Source organism: Schistocerca gregaria, chromosome 8 (genome assembly GCF_023897955.1).
Source record: "Schistocerca gregaria isolate iqSchGreg1 chromosome 8, iqSchGreg1.2, whole genome shotgun sequence".
In the NCBI taxonomy this organism is placed as follows: Eukaryota; Metazoa; Arthropoda; class Insecta; order Orthoptera; family Acrididae; genus Schistocerca; species Schistocerca gregaria.
In genome coordinates this window covers 421354030-421374287 of record NC_064927.1, presented here as the reverse complement: position 1 = coordinate 421374287, position 20258 = coordinate 421354030, and the positions used below count along the sequence as shown (strand labels likewise).

The window sequence follows — 20258 nt, the reverse complement described above, 5'->3', positions numbered from 1 at the left end:
CTAGTGCACACGATACTGGGCATCAACTGCAGCATAGCGGTCTTGTTGATTAGAATGCAGCGGTGTGATAGTGCCTGCATTCTGTCACCAAGTCGAAGTTTAAGCTCCAGCGGTGTCTCCTCATGCACTACCATCGCTGTCCGAATGGTCTCTGACAGTTTTAGGAATCAAAGTGTCTATCGTGGGCGACCAGGCAGGAGTGTTGGATCGATTAGAACTTGCAGGCGGCGCCAGAGAGAAGGCTGCTTGCTGTTGCCCAAAGTAGTCTGGTTGATGACGAGATGTAGCTGCTGCCTAGGAGTGTGTGTATGTCGTTGTAGCAGTACTGTCTCAGGAACTGTGGGAAGCTGGAACGTCCAAAAGCAAGTCACTAATAAGGTACGCACTGTCGCCGAGGTGGTTAAGAAGAGTGGCGAACTTTTCATTCTCCCCAATGATGCCACTGGCTGACATCAAACACTGAGGGCAAACCACGTCGCTAGAGAATCCGGGCGGAACATCGGTAGACGATGGTGGACGGTATTATTGCCGTCCATGGTTTGATTGTAAGGCACCATCTCGAACAGTGTCGTCTCCTGGGGGTGTGCGGATGAGACTGTGGCTCACGCGCCAATGTCTGATTAAAATTATGAAATTATGATATTATTCTAAATCAGTATAAAGTACATTATATCTGTGATTTTGCTTGATAAGGCTTTACCTCACTGTCTACCACCAGCTTTGGCCCTGGCCGTACGCAACGCCTTAAACATGAGCCCAAGCCGTTGGCACTGCTTCGCAGCTGAATTTCTCGCTGTGCAGGTATCACTGCACGTGCATCAGCTCCGTCCACTCGTCAGCCAGACTGCAGCCAGGACGTTGTTTCTTAAGGCAACGACTTAGTATATTGCTGGCTGTCTGACTGCTGTTGTGTTCTTAAACCTCATATTTCTTGGGTGCATCCACGTCTACATCTACATGATTACTCTGCAATTCACATTTAAGTGCTTGGCAGAGGGTTCATCGAACCACAACATACTATCTCCCTACCATTCCACTACCGAACAGCGCGCAGGAAAAACGAACACCTAATCCTTTCTGTTCGAGCTCTGATTTCTCTTATTCTATTTTGATGATCATTCCTACCTATGTAGGTTGGGCTCAACAAAATATTTTCGCATTCGGAAGAGAAAGCTGGTGACTGAAATTTCGTAAATAGATCTTGTCGCGACGAAAAAGTCTTTACTTTAATGACTTCCATCCCAACTCGCTATCATATCTGCCACACTCTCTCCCATATTACGTGATAATACAAAACGAGCTGCCCTTTTTTGCACCCTTTCGATGTCCTCCGTCAATCCCTGCTGGTAAGGATCCCACACCGCACAGCAACATTCCAACAGAGGATGAACAAGTGTAGTGTAAGCTGTCTCTTTAGTGGACTTGTTGCAACTTCTAAGTGTCCTGCCAATGAAACGCAACCTTTGGCTCGCCTTCCCCACAGTATTATCTAAGTGGTCTTTCCAACTGAAGTTGTTCGTAATTTTTACACCCAGGTACTTAGTTGAATTGACAGCCTTGAGAATTGTACTATTTATCGAGTAATCGAATTCCAACGGATTTCTTTTAGAACTCATGTGGATCACCTCACACTTTTCGTTATTTAGCGTCAGCTGTCACCTGCCGCACCATACAGCAATCTTTTCTAAATCGCTTTGCAACTGATACTGGTCTTCGGATGACCTTACTAGATGGTAAATTACAGCATCATCTGCGAACAACCTAAGACAACTCAGATTGTCACCCAGGTCATTTATATAGATCAGGAACAGCAGAGGTCCCAGGACGCTTCCCTGGGGAACACCTGATATCACTTCAGTTTTACTCGATGTTCCTGAGTAGAGGCGACCTTACTGACAGGAAATCATGAATCCAGTAGCACAACTGAGACGATACCCCATAGGCCCGCAACTTGATTAGAAGTCACTTGTGGGGAACGGTGTCAAAATCTTTCTGGAAATCTAGAAATACGGAATCAACTTGAGATCTCCTCTCGATAGCGGCCATTACTTCGTGCGAATAAAGAGCTAGCTGTGTTGCACAAGAACGATGTTTTCTGAAACCGTGCTGATTACGTATCAATAGATCGTTCCCTTCGAGGTGATTCATAATGTTTGAATACAGTATATGCACCAAAACCATACTGCAAATCGACGTCAATGATATAGGTTTGTAGTTGGATGAATTACTCCTACTACCCTTCTTAAACACTGGTGCGACCTGCGCAATTTTCCAATCTGCAGGTACAGATCTATCGTTATGTGAAAACTGTAGTAGTTTTGAAATGGGTGGTGAAAGGATTGTGCGAAAACTATTACACAGTCCTTTTTAATTACTCTCCGACACACAGAAGGAAAAAATTATTGACAATGGCAGACCATGTCCTAATTTAACAGTATCAATTTGTCTAATGGCAAAATGTTGTTCAACTTAAAAAGGGAATCGACAGGCATTTTTATTAGCAGATGTACGAGTTATCAGACTGGCTTTGCGGCTGTGATGAGACAAACAGGTTTTATTGTTGGACCTGTCTGTTATTTGCTACAAAGAAAACTGTTTGGAATACGCAAGAATATTGTGATTTAGATCATCTCAATGCTGCAGTAAAGAAACATGGTGAGTCTGAAATTCACCTTTCTACTTTTTTAACATACAACAAATTTATTGCATGTCCTGTCAGAATAGATGTTCTTTTAAGTTCTCAGCGAAGGACAGAAACAGAATTGCACAAAGAGAAAGTAAGGAAGCGCAGGGAAATATTGAACAGATTAATTAATGTAATGTGCTATGTAGCGAAGCAGAAGCTAACCTTTTGGGGCCATGAGGAATATTCAGAATGTGCAAACGAATGAAATTACATGGAATTTCTTCTTGCAAATGCCATGTTTGATCCTCCGTTGAAAGAACATTTAGTCTACAGTTTTCTGCTGCACATCGGCAAGCATTCAAAACGAATTAATAAATGCAGTAGCTGATGTTTTGCGAGAGGAAATCTGTAGTGAAATTAAGAGTATCGATTTTGAGGGTATTATGCTTGGTGAAACATCAGATATACGCAATAAATTGCAGTTATCAACTGTATCCCATAACTTTTGAGTGTCACAGAAAAAAGTTGTGGAACGATCTCCTATGTTTCGCGATGTGAGCGCAGACAGAACTGCAACAAATCTTTTTAATCATGTCGATGAAATAGTGGACCAATATAACTGGAGATTTAACTGCCCAGACCTATGACTGCGCTGCCGTCATAAGTGGCCACTTAGATAGACTCCAAAGTAAAGTTCTGGAAAAGTATCCTGAGGCTATGTTTATGCATTACTATGCTTATGTAATGAAACCAGTATTCAACAATCATTAGCATGTATTTCTTCTGGTCTTAAACCACTGCCTACGTTTTTTTCAACATTCATTTCCCGAAAACTACCATCATTGTCTAATACCCTATGGAGTTTAGCTCTAGGCTTCTTCATACAGTTTGTGACAACAGGGAACCACTGATAATGTTCTTTGAATAAGTTTATGAAAGTGGAAAGCCAACAATGCTACTGCAATGACCACAAAACGGATTTTGGAGTGGGCTGAAGGATTTATTGAACATTCTTTATCCAACTTACTTGCCTATTCAGATGTTTTGTTTAGTATACTTCAATCCAAAAACATTGCCATTTTGTGCGCCAGTACGAAAATTACATAATTTTAAAAATAGCTGCAAAAAGAAAGAGAGAATTTCGAAGCAGTGTTGTCTTCCATTCAGGGTACTGTGGAAAATGAGGAGATGACTCAAATAAAAAGGAGAAAATTGAAGACTGAAACACAGCAAGATTTATTATGAAAAAATTGATAACATCAGAAATCAGTTAACAGTTAGATTTTAAAGTATTCTTAAAACAGGAGTTTTTTAATTTAATACATCCAAGAACAATGGCTTATTTTTTAAAAAAGAGTGAATTTTCCTAACGATTTATTGAATAAAGTGAATAATATATATGGTAGAGTTTTCAGTGTAAGCAGACACCAGAGCATATGGTATGCTCATAATGAAGGGCTCGAAAAAACAAACATTCAGATTGTAAATTATTTATTGGAGATGAATTTATGAATGGGTTTTCAGAAGATTACAATTTAGCATTGCAGGACTCAGCAACTCTTCCTACTATATCATCTGCTGGGAGGTCCTTCTCATCACTAACGAGGATACACACCCACTGTCGCTCTACTCAAACGCAAACTGGGTGACTAACTTAAGTCTTATTCCCGTCGAGGAAGAATTACTTGCCAACTTACAAGAGGAAAAATCCAGGTTTCTACGAAGCAGTAACCAAGAAATTTCTGCACATAGAAAGAAGGATGGATTTGGAGTCCGAATAACTTTATTTAGACTGCTTTAGTGCTTTCGGTTTTACCTTTTCCATTTATTTTACCTGATTAAATGACCTCTCATGTTATTGCTGATAGATTTTTTGATCTAATACAGTTTCACCGATAATATTTCTAATTTACACAAACACTGTAAGACCTCCACAAATATGTCTAACGCACCACTAGCTATGGGACAGGTGTGACACCACAATATACACCCTTAGTTTTCCCATCTACCCCTGCACACCTGAGGTCACCGCATCCCCGGACAGGGCGACACACGTTCTGTAGTCTGAGATTCTGGTGATGTTCACTTCAACCAGCACTGACTTTGGAGACGAACACACACTCAATACTAAGGTAGGTGCTCCGCCTTTGAGTGAGCAAGGAAGGTTCATTTACGCCATTTCGTTGTCTTCACAAATGCAGTAACGGTACTTCCAATGAAAAGACGGGGGACGACCTAATAGCGACGCCAACTGACCTGTCGATGTTCGTCATAACCATTCCTGTGAGTTGTGTGCATAACTGTCACTGTGGGGATGAACACGACATTCAGCAGTGCCACCTCGCACGCTTTTCGTTGAGTCTCGTTACGCCCCATAGCACGGCTCCTGGAGTCTTCTCACCTCTCCGCGTCGCCTTCAAATGAATAAGGTGACTGCAGACATGTATTATGTCGAATGTAGGCCCTTTTGTAGAGTCAAGAACTCACATTCATGAAACAGCTTCATAGCAATGTTTTCAGTTCATTTAAACAAGTTGGTCTATTATGTAAAATTATCTTTTTTCGAGTAATTATTTGTTGATGTTCGACTGTTTTCATTATTCATATATAGCAAGAGAGAGAAAGTATCGATATCCCCTTTATAATGTTTTTTGAATGGAGTGAAGAGTTCACATCGCTCACCCACTAAATACAACTAATTTTGATAGTTTTTCTGTGGAAGTAAGTTTAGACTTAAGGGGGACAGAGGGCAAACGGACTCAAAAATCGATTTTTAGACTTTTTTCGTATTTGAAATGCCCCTATTTCCTGCGTAAAACAGTTTTTGTTTCACATAAAGAGAAGTTTTTCGTGAGTTATGATGGTTTTCCTGACTGTCTGTGCGATCTGCCATTTAAATGCCACTTCTTCTTTTTTGCACCATGCAGAGATAATGCACAGGTTTTTCCTGTTATATTGCTTTATCGTGTCAAGGTTTCCTACCCTGTATCTACCATCGACATTCATCACATTCGTTGTTCTGATCGTATTCGTTATTGTTTCTGACCACTGTTGGTTGTACTTAGTGAAGTTTATCGCGACTAAAGTAACAGTTGATTTATTTTTTCTCTGGTTTCGCATTTTTTCATAAAAATGCCGTGAATAAAGAAATTCTCGCACAAATTAAAATTCAGGAGAAATAAATACGTAAAGTGAATGAGGTTGGTGGATCTAAGGAACCAAGAATGTTAGACGTAATGATAATCAACACCTCAAGAAACAAACTGCAGTGTCTTCAAGGAGTTTCCTCCTAGTTATATTGTGGAGATGAACACTCGGTTGGAAATATTTTGGTAAATCTTAGCATGCTCTGTGATTTCATTTTCAAAAATTGTGTGTGTGCAGAATATATGGTGGTGACGTATCCCTAGGAGAGAATCAGTGTCTTCACAGAGGGATTGTGTCAAACATGATTTTGAATTGTACAAAAGGTAATTTTGATAATGATTGCCTATCGAATTCACGAGATCCTAACGATACATATCGAAAGTGCGATCCTAAATCGATCATGCGACTCTGGTGGCGGGTGTTATGAGTATGTTTACGGTGGTCACTACATCAACGATAAAAAAAGACAGTTACAAAAATACTTGTCATTACTAAGGAAAAGACTTGTCTTACTCGTCATCGGTGTTGTCATGTGAAAGTCCATGTGATGTGTACGCTATGGGAACAATTCCCTTTTTGCCAAAGCCTGGGTAAACTCTGCTGATATCACACAAGAATATGGGCAGAGTATCACATGTGTTAACTTTTTCCTGCAAACGCAGATTGTGGTAATAGAGGTACTGAAACAAGTCCTGGACGCCCTTCTCTTTCAACGGAAGACTTCACAGATTTCCATAGCTGCTCGATGTTCTGCATATGTACACCAACTCTATGGAGCGGTTGACTAACTCGTGCTCAAATCCTTCTGCTTTGAGTGTCTTATAGGACTGAAACTCGTCTGTAATGACTTTACTGCCAGGCTCTCTGAAGTGCTTTATCATGTGCACTAAAGTGTCTTCGTCTCTGGACAATACTCTGACAACGAACCCCTTCAGGGCCTCTCGTTCTATTCCAACGAATACCTAAATATGATCGATTTCACTCTTTGAAGGTCGCCTTCTCTGGCTATGTGAGATTCGTCCACTTCAACATAATCAGTACACTGTCGTTCGTCACTACCACATAACGCACTTATCTAGATAACCCGAAATAGTCGCACACGATATTACCAGGTAAGTCAATTTCTGATGCTGTTGATTGCAAGGTTTAGTCTAGAATCCAGCGAGATAGAAGACTTACGCTGGTCCGGATGGATAATTTGGAAGAGTTGAACCATGTATTCTTCCCCATACTTGTTCGTTTTCTGCACTGTACTAAATGAAATTGTAACGGTATTTCAGCATCGAAACTCTTCTAACTAAGTTTTACACATCTACACAGTCCCTCCTTTCTTCCTTTGGTAGTACTCTATATTTGTGACAAAAAGTCAAACAATTTTCTATGCTCGATAAGCTCTGAATTAGATTTTTCCATGTGAGAGAATCCACCGAAGAAACGTCAGGAACACCAGGCATCCTACTCACTACCTACATACATTGCCTGGGTTTCCCTACCAACTCACAAATAATTCGCGGGGACATGTAATTGAGAGCAACTAAGGGAACGACGGAAAACAGATAGAAATGGTCATAACGCCAGCTACCAGTGTCGTATGATCGATATAGGATCGCATGTTAGATATGTATCGTTTGACCCAGCGACTTCGATAGGCAATCATTCTTGGAAATTACTGTACAAAATGTGGTGCATTTGCTATACAGTGGCATCAGAAATGGCAAATAATAATTAGTATGAGAATAACATAAGTCAACTTTGTGGTCTTAGATGCCATGGCAAAGGGATGGAGGCAGACAAACTCTTATGCACATTACTTGACATTCCAAATCCACCTGCAAAATTTATGACTTACAATAAAATTATTGGAACTGCTGTTGCTGAAGCTTTTAACATTTCAGTGATGGATACAGCTGAAGAAGCGCTCAAGGAAAGTGATGCAGTGAAATTGGTGACATTTGTGCATGTTTTGATGGCAGCTGGCTGAAATATGTCCACAATTAACTAAATATTGTCGTGACAGCTACATCATTTGATACAGGCAAGTTACTGATGCAGAGACTCTAAGCAAGCACTGTAAAATTTGTGCCAGTGAAACTGAGAAAGAGGATGAACATAACTGTCAGATGAATTCCATGGGCCCAAGTGGTGGGATGGAAGTAGCATGAGTCCTCAGGATTTTTCATCATTCAGTGGCAAGCAGAGGTGTAGATATGCTCAGTTTCAGGGGATGGTGACAGCAAGGCTTTTGACCAGATATATGCAAAACAACGCTATGGTACTAATGTCACAATTTCTATATTAGAATGTACAGGACATATACAGAAGAGAATAGGATCCAGGCAGAGGAGATTATTAAAAGAAAAGTAAAAATAGTACTGGAAGATGGTAAGCTAAAGGTTGACTGACAAATGTTGAAATAGATAGATTATAGAATTATTACAGCTTGGCCATAACAAGAAATGTTGGGAATTTAGAAAACATGAAAAAAGCTGTATGGACTATCTTCTTCCATATTGAAAATCCCCTGCACTATCTGTGCCCAAATGATCCTGTCACTTGGTACAAGCGATGGAGAAGTGCAATGTATGACCTCAAACATTATTTACCTGCAGCAGTAATGAATGCAATGAAACCTATACTTAGAGATCATTTTAAAGATACTTTGTTCAATAATGCCTTTGTGGGGAATCACAAAATTTAAATGAATATGTGAATTCTGTCATTCGGACCTGGTTACCAAAAGCTGCATTTGTCCAGATTACAACCTTTAAATTTTGTGTTTATAACACTATTTTATGCTTCAATGGAGGTGTAACAAGAAAATTGGCCATAAAATCTAGTGATAATACTGCAAAATTCTTAGTGCAAATAGGTAAAGAGGGAATCTGCAAAGCAGAAATTGCTAATTTAAAATGCACAACAGAAGCTATAAGAAAAGAAGAGGAACGAAGAGAAGAAAAAATCAGTGTCATTCAGATAATGGTCAGTATGCTGTAGGAAAAATTAGTGGTCAGTAATTCTAATTAATAACTGTATTAAAGTTTCAATACTAAACTTTAAATTTATTTTTCTCAAAACTACATTGTTTGACTTTCTGGTAACATTGTTTTCTAAAATAATTGGGTAAAAATATAAAATTTGATCGATTTGTACTCATGATGGCAATAAGTTATTATAAGTAAACTAAGAACCATCAACCCAATGGAAACTATTTTATAATAATTAACATTTAAAAAAGTGAAATACTATTAGTGAAAGAATGAAAAAATTCTTCAAATGAATAACAGGTATTTTGTGTATATTACTTGTAAATGCAGTCATATATTCAGTTAAAATTTCACTGTTTTAACACTTACAGTTCTTTTGAAAAGTGTGTATATTCAAAAGATGAAACAGCATTGGCAGAATAGTGATAAAAATTACCCGTGGTCTCCCTTTAAGAGCAGTGATCTTGTGTTCCAATGTTGCAAAATTTCAGTGTCTATGCAAGATTGGTTTATTTATTTTATTTATTTACTTATTTCTATTGAGAGTATGTCCTCAATAGATATTATTCGATTATAATTCAGTAGGCTGGACAAGTTTTCAGGGAGCCTACCATTTAGGTTAAACTGTTCTGCAAAACGTTTCGACCTTGTTTTATTTTATTAATTATACAGTCTGCATAAATGTACTAAAAGGACCAGACAAGAGGTTTTCTTTGTTAAACTTATTGTTCTTTACAGATGTGTCAAACAACTGAAACATGACTGTGTCCGTTTAATTTAGTTATAAATGTGTTCTCTCTTCCATGAGCAATTTGTGCCATAGTTTTCGACTTACCCTGGATCATGACCTGGAAACAAGTTTTGCACTTAAAGACATAGGACTGGAAACCTCCCAACTCGTATAACGCTATGTAATCTCACAAATGAGTTTTCTCTGATTTTCACAAAAAGAGAGCTGGTGTGTAAACAAAAACACACCTTTTTTTGGCAAAGCCTTAAAATCCAAATAAGGAAACACCACTGATCACAAGGCAGGTGTGGCATGGAGCAGGAGCATCATGCACAACATGGGCAGGAAATGCGGTTAGACATAGGGAGGCACGTGATGAGGGGAGTCATGTTACGGCGTGGGTTGCGTCAGCGACACATGGCGATGCGCATAGAACTCAGGTGGCTGTTCAAAGAATAGCCACACTTGTGGATGAAGTTCTGGGACCGACACGGTAGGTACGACTTTCCCGATGTCCGATGTCATTGGTGGTGGAAAGTATGTGAGAGTGGGCCTGAGGTCCAGGCACCATAAAGAAGGAAGGTGTGGTCCATTTATTATCCAGCAGCACAGTCCATGTCTCATGGACTTCATGCAGACATACAGTCACTCACAACTCAGCTGACACAGATGTGATGTCACTCGGACCAGGAGGCAGCGGTATCTGACCTCTCCGAAGTGAGGTAATGACAAACGAGTTCTCAGAGTCCATAGTTGGTTCTGGTGCTGGTGATGTAAATGCGAAGAACAGCGCTGGAACGGAAGCGAGTCGGTTGTGATGCCCCACATGACTGGAATATGAGTGACGCCATAGTCAGTCTCGCGAAACTGGCGTTTAGTCGCAATGGTCAGGACCAGATCTGGAAAATCGAAATGAACAAGTACTGAAAGGCGATGTAAACCTTGATACCACAGTCTGTTCGCAGATGAATGAAGAAACATAATGACGAAGTAGTGAGGCATGAGCTATTATTGTTCAGTCATATCGGCACTCTGGGAGGCGTCCGAATGGTTCAGTCGTTAATGCGAGCGTCTTCATAGTACTAATCGCTACCGCTGGAATACACGATATTTTGTCCTGCTCAAAAGTCGAAGGCGCTTGATTAACGTTTGTTATGGAGGCGGCTGGTCTTTGTTTATTGTGATTCTCTGTTGCGCTTTTGTCTTAAGTACCAGGAAGAGATTCACTCGGCGTCAAGTCTGTAATGTTTATCGGAAAGTCACTTGGTAAATTCGACACTCATCGTGGCACAATTTGTTGCTTGGCATCAGCGGCTGTGTGACGTTGCTCCAAAAATATGGCCAGCAATGAAGGCATTGTCGCTATGCTGTTAAGCCCGGTCCACACGCAACGATCTGTCTGCGCAGACATCGGCGCAGATGACTGTACATGCAAAAGATCGCTGCAAATGTGGTGTGTTCATACGACACAAACCCCAATCTACTACTCGCCCGCCATCTGTCGGTGTAGAAAAGAAATATCAGTGGCAAGCGACTACGTTCCCCGTAAACGTCAAAAATTTAATTCAGTTATTTTGAAATTCAGATATCGAGGAACTTCTGATGTGGTCTGTGTTCGCAACTTGTGCTGCAAAAAACATTCAGACCAACCGCAGGAAACACAGAAAGCGTTCAAAATGGTGTAGACAGTGGCCGCTAAAGCGAAAGCAGTTTTCTGACGAACATTTACTGCGAGAGTTGCAGGGCGAACCTGTTTTGTTTTACATTACTCGTGTGCCATTTCCTGGCACATCTCACTCCAATTTCATCTTCAATTGTACTCCTGATTGGCGTTTCTTGATCACTAAGAAAGCCAAGCAGATGAAAATACCATAACGTTGGCTGGTATACTTGATCTACTCTTACACCAGATCTTCTAGATTTCTGAACTTTGGATAACTCTTTTCGGTAAATAGTTCGCTGACAGACTTATTTTACTTGACTTGCCTTCATGAACTCATTCATCAGGACAGCGTAAATAGTTTCACATGTGTTGGGTATTATTTTACTCAACGCTTGTTTCGATATTGCAGTTGTAAATTCCAAATCCTTGTAGCTCCTTCCTGTTGCTAGGAATCGTAATGTTACCGCCAGCCGTTCATGATGAGAAATTGCCCTTGTCATACAAATATTTTTTCTCATAATATGAGGGGTTAGAAGCTTTAAGAGATAATTATAAGTTTCGACATCCATCCGCAAATAATTTCGCCAGTTCCCACGAATTTTTTTAATTTTTTTATTACCGTTTCTCTGTTTGCCGAGGCGTCAACTGCCCGCAATTTTTCAATTAGAGCATAGTATGCTGCTGTCTTTTTGTCTCGGTCACTATATTCTTTACTTTTAATCTTTCACAAACGTGGGTGGTTTCTATTCATTTCAATGAATTCACTTACAAACTCTCGAGAACACTGACGAGTATCAACCATTTTAAAGCCCTGTGCGCACAAATACAAACACTAGACTGATCAAAAAGCTGTTTCACGCCAGATTTGCGGCGATCTTCTGTCCACACGCTCCAACTTGTCTGCGCAGATGTGGTTTGAACCCACAGATTTGAGAGGTTTCGCTCAAACCTCCAACCCCAACTTCCAGGTTTGCACACACCTCAGGTTGGTGCAAATCTTCTGTCCACACGCAACGATCTGTCTGCGCAGACGTGATGTGCGCAGACATCTGCGCAGACAGATCGTTGCGTGTGGACGGGCCTTTGGGTGTTGTAGTATTGTGGAAAGCTTTGTGGATATTTTGCGATTTTGGTCACGGAATGTTCATGGAATTCACGAGAACTTGTTGAAAAATGTTGGCGCTGCCGAAGAAACAATGAGGTTGTACCGTTTCTAACGTCAGCATTCCGGATGACGTAACTGACGCGGGAGCAAAATCGCGGCTCGACGCAGATACTCGGGGTCACCTCCTTGGAAAAAGGGGTACTGGTGGTGTGATAGCACAACAGTTACACACCAAAGAGGTACGAATTCCCCACTATTTATTAGTAAGCACAACCTACGTAACTCGTGTAATCGTTATGAGCATGCAGAGCACACTGATTGCGGAATCGTATCAGTAAAACGGAGACTATACTTTAGACTGGAGATTTCGGAGAACATCCTCAGGTTTGCATGAATGAAGTGAGTCAGAGAACATACTTCAGCTGAGAACGTTCTCAGCGTGAGTAAAATGGTTGGGGATATTGCTCAAAACAGATAATATTCTCCGATTTCGTCTGAATAAAACTAGAGAAGCTTCTCACAACCGAGAACATTCTCCGGTTTTTGAAGTGACCTCTCTAACATACTTCGAGCTGCGTAAGTTTTCTCTGAGGTTAAGTTTTACCAAATTGTTTTAGTTAAATTGGCAGAATTTATGTTGCTTGGAAGGCGAAAAGAAATATATCTTGCACAAAGAAATATTGAAGAGATATACTGCAGAAGGTTTAACAATAAAATCATTATTTGTCTGGCGAACGTCCTTCTCGGAAATCATGACCTTTCAAACTAAGCGAAAATAAAAATATTTTTGCGCTTTTTAGCAGACCCAGGTTTCCAGACTAGTGTACGGAAACACTTATGAGATATGAACCAGACAACTCTGTCACTGACATTTTCAGATGTTCATCATCATGTTTTCTGACACTATAAATCTTATATTTGCTTTTGTTAGAAATAAGTAGGTGGATTAGAAAAATTAATACTTAGTTTATTATAAACCTAGTCATCTATTTCTCACAACTAACATCTTGGGCGAGTGCTTACGTATTTGACGTGAGAGTGGACCATTATACATCGTATTTAACCAAAATTATTTCGTGTTAGAAAAATCTGACAGAGTTCTGGTTTGGAGCAGATAAAAAGTCACGTAATCTTAAGATTTCGTCCACATAATGTGTTCACCTAACTTCAATAACAAAAAGGTTTCCTGCATGTCGAAAATTCGGTAACATCGTCAAAAACTGCATTATCGTAAACTGTCTGTAAACGCCTTGATAATTTGCTGCCGCAAATAAAAGTAAAATCGAAATATACTGCAACTCTTCCAGAAAACAGTGATGCCAGTTTCATATTTGTATACGGAATAGTTCACCTGTTTGAGTGAGGTGAATGAAATGTAACTTTACACCTGTGTTTGTGCTGGACTTCTTACATAACAAATAACACCCACACTGAAAACCTTCTCAAGATGGACGGGAGGTAGCGAGAAGGAACTGGCTCATCAGAGAATACGAATCTTTTATTTACGTGAGACTGAGAACTTCCACAGAGAACGTTCTGTTGCCTTGAGAATGTTCTTGAGACTTGATTGATGCAAAGAAAGTCAAACATACGTAAAGGCCAATTCACACTGGCCTTCACGGCACCATCACGTCATGGCACCGTCAGGTCAATTCAGGTCTGGTGATATCAACTCGCTTGGCTGTCTATAACTGTTTTTGGCGGAAACTGTGATCTTCGCAAAGTGGTTTTCAAATGTTTTCACACACGAAGTAGTAGTTTATATATGTGGATGCTGGAGTCAACATATGTACCAAAATGACATTTATTGGACTCAAATTGTTTACAGCTAGCAGGGATAGTGTGTATATTAGAGAAGGAAGACAGAAGTGCAAAACAACACAAAAAAGAGAGTGGGCCCGAAAAATGTGTACAGTAGGGGAATTTTACACATTATACAAGAAGGAAGAGAAATATTCATTTTATATTTTAGGAAGTCGAAGCATCAGGTTTTTCATTTTGTACCTCAAATTGCACCCTGAATCATTAAAAGGAACACAGTGATCAGAGCTGCCATGATATCCTATGAAAAATTGGTTTGTTTAGGGTTATGTTGCCAGTACGTTATGTAAGAAGAGCTGCATCAAACCAGTCTCAGGGCCCAAGACAACAACAACAACAACATGTTGCCAGTCCAGTTCAAATTTTTGTGTGATAGTCATATCTCCCTCAATGGCCTTCCTTCAAGATTTATAGGTTTTCTTTAAGTTTTTGATTTGGTTTTTAACAGTTCAAGTGCCTTATTTTTCCTGGAGTTAGCTAGTGAAACCACATATGGATTAACCACTGATTTGCTAAACTGTTTCAAACACAATCCAGAAAGCTACTTAACAATAAATAAGCCCACCAAAAGCACATATTTAAACAAACAACTTGCAGTGTCTGAAGGCTTCAATCCATTTCTTTACGAAACACTGCAAATGCCTGAAAACATACAAATAAATTGCACTTACTAATCAATCTGATTGTACCCACCATACTGTTTTCACTTCAAGTTGCAGCCATACTACAATGCAATTCGTTGTAAAATATTAAATACCGTACAGGTATGTATAAACATTCACTTTATAACTATAGTAGTGGGCAGGTAATTGAGTACACTCATGTTGTACAATTCAGATTGCTGCCACACTGCTTCAATTAATCTTTCGTCATTTATTATAAAGTTTAATAAAGGAAATGACGAAACGAAACAATTTATAACAAATAACGAACAAAAAGAAATAATATTAACCACGAAAACCACAACGACACGAAATATGGAGATCAGTGCAAGGCTGTGTATCGTGAGGGCTGGGACGTGACGTTACGGTCACTGTCAATTGGCCTTAAATTAACATTTTTTGAGCCCCATGACTTTCTGGGCATAGCATGATGAATGAGATTTAGTTCTTGGATAAAAAAGAAGAAGCTGGCTGTTGTGGCCGAGCGGTTCTAGGCGCTTCAGTCTGGAACCTCGCGACCGCTACAGTCACAGGTTCGAATCCTGCCTCGCGCAAGGATGTGTGTGATGTCCTTAGGTTAGTTAGGTTTAAGTGGTTCTAAGTTCTAAGGGACTAATGACCTCAGATTTTAAGTTCCATAGAGGTCAGAGCCATTTGAAAAAAGAAGGCACTTAAAACACGAACCACAGAACATTTGTTAGAAAATAACATGAACCTTTGCAAAAGAATAAAAGACCGTATGCTTGTCACTACAAGAAGGTTAAATTCTAACCCCCTTGAATGAAGATGGATTAACGCTTGATGGAACGTCACTGTTACGTCAAAAGATTCTGGTTAAATTCTAACCTCCTAGAATAAAGATGGATTCACACTTGACGCATTGTCATAGTCATGTCAAAATATTCTCCTCGGGAGTTCAAATGTTGGTATTCACACACCAAGTCAATGAAACGTCATCAACATGTCACGTCACGGCTAGGTTTCTCAGGAAGAATATTTCTGTGGGCCGTAGGGTAACCTGCTTGGCAAGCAACTGTTACACTAACTAGGCAGTGTGAACTAATAGGAAAGTATTGACCACTGAGTGCTATTACGAAAACATCGTAATATGTACTGGAAGACAATACTAAGTTAATATATTTTGTTTTAGCCATTGAAGGAATACATTGCAAAATAAATGATACATATCTTGTTCAGTATGCTTTATTCACGATTTTTCCAGCGGAATAACGAAAAGAAAACTGGGAGAAAAGCTTATTCAGCTTGCAGAAGTTTAAAATAAGATTCATAAAAAATTAATGGCGAACAGCAGGTAGCAGAAATATGTGTAAACATAGTTCAAGTACACTAAAACAGTCCATCTAGACATCCTGTAGATAAATCATCAGCTTCTGTCGTGGTGATATTGAACACCTAAATCTTGAATTTCTCTTCGTAATTTTTATTTGTATCTGGCTTAAGATGTAAAGAACTGTTTTTTTTTAGACATACTGAAATATTTATAGAACGATGACTCCTCCACTTCCGGCTCCTTGTATACAGTCTCGATTGTTTAACATTTTTTCTAACACAGACTCTCTCTGTTCCTCATCAATAAGTGAAACAGCAATCACTACAAGCTACTTTAAATTTCTCCGCATTATGACGATCTACCGTCAACTACGAAATAACGCCTCGAAGTTCCGGCAAATGTGGATCAGCTTACTTGTGTGAAAAAAAGGACATAAACTCTGGAGGAGAAGCAGCATCTTTGAACACCGTAAAGTAGTTGTTGGTAAACTGATTGTAATGTTTGGTGGTGTTTAGAGAAATATAGTGAGTTGGACTTAAATGGTGTGGAGATTTATGGAAAACGAAATCTATTGTGGAGTTCGAAAAGAATTTTCTTCGTCTGTGAAAAGCCGCTTGTTGGTTATGTTGTCATATTTTATGTGTAATACTAACAGCACAAAGTCGTCGTGACATCCAGATATCAGTTCATTGCAGTTATGGCCAACAAGAAGCGGAAGAAGACAACACTTACATTACGTACGTGATCTACAGCAAATTGTGTGATTCATATGCTGCGTGCTGACGCATGACACCAAATTATTATTTTCTTGTCAGCTATAAATTAAACATCAAGAAAAATGCTCGAATATGAGAATCAGATGTTTCTGGATGTATTGCACGAGGATGGACTTATAATTACAGCTAAAGGCCTTGGTTTGGAAACTGTGTTCATTAGTTTGTTGAAAGTTTATTCTGACCCAGGAAATTTAGTTATAGTCCTTGGCACAATTACGAAAGAAGAAGAGTATTTGATTTCCGAACTAAAGGCCGATGGTGTGACGCCTATTCCGAAAATTATTACTACAGAATTTCAGGCAGCAGAAAGAGAAAGACTGTATTTGGAGGGTGGTGTCCTGTTTGTGTCTCCACAGATATTGGTTGTTGATTTGCTAAAAGAACGGATCCCAATTGCGAATGTCACAGGTTTTCTGGTTTTCCGCGCACATAACATTTTAGAAACATGTCACGAGGCCTTTGCAGTTCGCCTCTATAGGCAAAAGAATAAAACTGGGTTCATAAAAGCTTTTTCAAACTCAGCACAGGCGTTCACGGTCGGTTTTGCCCAAGTGGAACATATTATGAAGACGCTGTTTCTCTGTAACTTATACTTATGGCCACGATTTCAGTCAACAGTAAATACCAGTCTGACAAAGTATAAACTCGACGTCATAGAACTGCATGTTACTATGACACCAGCAATGCTTCAGATTCAGGCTGCAGTTTTAGATTTAATAAGTATTTCAATAAAAGAGTTAAAGAATGGAAATTCAAGCCTCGATCTAGATGAGCTTACAACAGAAAATGCAATAGCAAAATCTTTCCACAAAATTCTTCAGAATCAGCTTGATCCAGTGTGGAATCAATTGAGTGGAAAAACAAAACAGTTGGTTGCTGATCTCAAAACCCTTAGGTATATTTTAATTTCATTGACTCGTTGTGACTCGGTAACCTTTTATTCTATAATAAATACTATGAGGCGCACTGAATATGCGCTCAAAAGTTCTGGTTGGTTGCTCCTTGATTCTGCTGAGACATTGTTCCTTGTTGCAAAACAGAGAGCACAGGCAATCGTAAAGAGCAAAGATGAGAACTCTTCGGAGAAGGATACAGTCGTTGATCCTGAACAAGTGCCCAAATGGCAGGTATTGTCAGAAATTTTGAAAGAAATCGACGAGAATATTAGAAAAGGCCCACGATCCTCACAGTCCGAGAAGATATTAATTTTGGTGAATGACAAACAAACCTGCGAACAACTGAAGCAGTACTTAGTTCTTGGTGGGAAGACTATGTTGCTCCATTTATATCAGAAAATTTTCAAGTGTAAAGTACCAAAGTTCACTGAAGCTGCACCGGAAGTTAAAGAAGAAAATGAAGAGGATGTGGAAATGAATATCAATACAAGTCAGGAGATTGGTGAAGATTCAGAGCCACGTGATTCCTACATGTTGTCTCAGAAAGTTAAAAGTGAAAATGATGGCCCAGAATCAGATGGTCAGTATGTGGAATTAGATGAAGCTTCCCAGCCATCAAATGAAAGTGAATATTACCCACCTGTAATAATGATTCAGCCATTCAAGAAAAATGGAGATCCTCTTTCCCTTGTAAAGACTTTAAAAGAACACAAACCAAAATTTGTAGTTATGTATGATGCTGACATGACTGCAATCCGCCGTTTGGAGGTTTTCCATGCCACTTTTCCAGAAGTCAATGTTGTTGTGTATTTCATTTTGTATGGATCATCAGTGGAAGAACAAGCTTATTTGACAACATTGCGACGGGAGAAGGAAGCATTTGAATATTTGATTAGAACTAAATCCACAATGGTTATTGCTGAAAATCAGAGTGGTTTGAGTGATGACAATCCTCACCTGGCACGGGACAGTTCCAAAGCTAATGAAACAGTCAATACAAGAAAGGGAGGAATATTAATGAAACAGGAAGAGAAAAAATCAAAGCCAACAGTCATAGTTGATATGAGGGAGTTCCGCAGTGACCTGCCTTCACTCATCCACAAACGAGGTATTGAAATTGACCCTGTTACTTTGCATGTTGGGGATTACATCCTTTCTCCTGATATTTGCGTAGAGCGCAAAAGCATAAATGACCTGATTGGGTCTTTAAATTCTGGTAGACTATACAACCAAGCTCTTACGATGACACGCCACTACAAGAAACCAATGCTGTTGATAGAATATGAATTGAATAAACCTTTTGCCATGCAAGGTCAGTATTATTTGAGTGACAGCATGTCGTCAAATGATGTATGTGCGCGGCTCCAGTTGCTTACTCTGCACTTTCCAAAGCTGCGTATTGTTTGGTCTCAGAATGCTTATGCAACAGCTCAGCTGTTTGAGGAGCTTAAGCAAGGCCAACCTGAACCAAATTCAGAAACGGCAGTTGCAATTGGGGCTGAACTGGAACAAGAAATTGACTTGGACCGCTTTAATCCAGCAATTCATGATTTCATAGCTAAGTTGCCAGGTGTAAATTCAAAAAACATACGGAAGTTGCTTATTTATGGTAGATCACTGGACCATTTGCTTTCACTCTCAAAAGATGAACTTCTAAAATTGGTGAATAACAGTGGAGAGGCAGAGAGCCTGTACAATGCATTGCACAAAAGTTACCAACCTTCAGAAGATTCAAAATCTACCAAAAGGGGAGGGAAGTCCTTCAGAGGTAGAGGAAGAGGCATGTCATTTAAAAAGAATAGAACTTGAGTACAATTTGTTTTTACTGTTCAAATTTATGTTTCTAAATTTTGTAAACATGTGCTATTTCATATCATATGGTACGAATTTAACAAATGTTATATCAGAAGAAATTATTATGTGTGCAGCAGTATTAATGAATTGGCTACACAACTACTATGATGTTCATAAATTACATCTCACACACGTATGACACAACAGTACTTTCTTTTTTAAATATTTTGTGAGTTCCTTTGTTATTCTTCAGCAGAAAGAACTTTGTGACTGAAGTTTTGCACGTTAGGGGACTGCACAATATCACCATACAGGCCTAAGTATAGCAATCCATATACAAGTGATTTTAAGACACATGGAGTTTCCATTTATTGTAACATGCTAGATTGTGCTCCATGTTTGATAAATGTGTAACAGGAGAAAGATTGCTACAAGGAATCTGTGTGCTGTTTTGTTTGTAAATAAAGACCTGTTTGTAAATATTGAAGTGATGGTTTCTGATCTTTAATACACACATAATGAATTAAGTAGGTAATTATGGTTACACAGACATCTTCAAGGTGAGTCACACTGCTCATGTACAATGTGTGTGCATGTTCAGACTGGAGCTACTGGTTGGACTGGAGTTGGCAGTCAAGTGTGCATGAGGTGTGCTTGGTTGTATGAATGCTTTTTGGAAGAAGGATTTAGCCAGACTTAACGTATAACAGCCTGTTTATTGTGTCTGCCTGCTACTCAGTGTGTCATCTTTACGGTGTGTAGC

General features: G+C 39.4%; 1 protein-coding gene across 1 annotated transcript; it reads left to right on the top strand.

The window, feature by feature from the left end:
* The first annotated feature begins 16229 nt into the window (after positions 1–16229).
* On the top strand, positions 16230–19982 carry LOC126284479 (DNA repair endonuclease XPF). Its single transcript, XM_049983437.1, has one exon. It carries the CDS (start codon positions 16868–16870, stop codon positions 19508–19510), a length of 2643 nt encoding a protein of 880 aa, XP_049839394.1. The 5' UTR covers positions 16230–16867; the 3' UTR covers positions 19511–19982.
* The last annotated feature ends 276 nt before the right edge of the window (positions 19983–20258 follow it).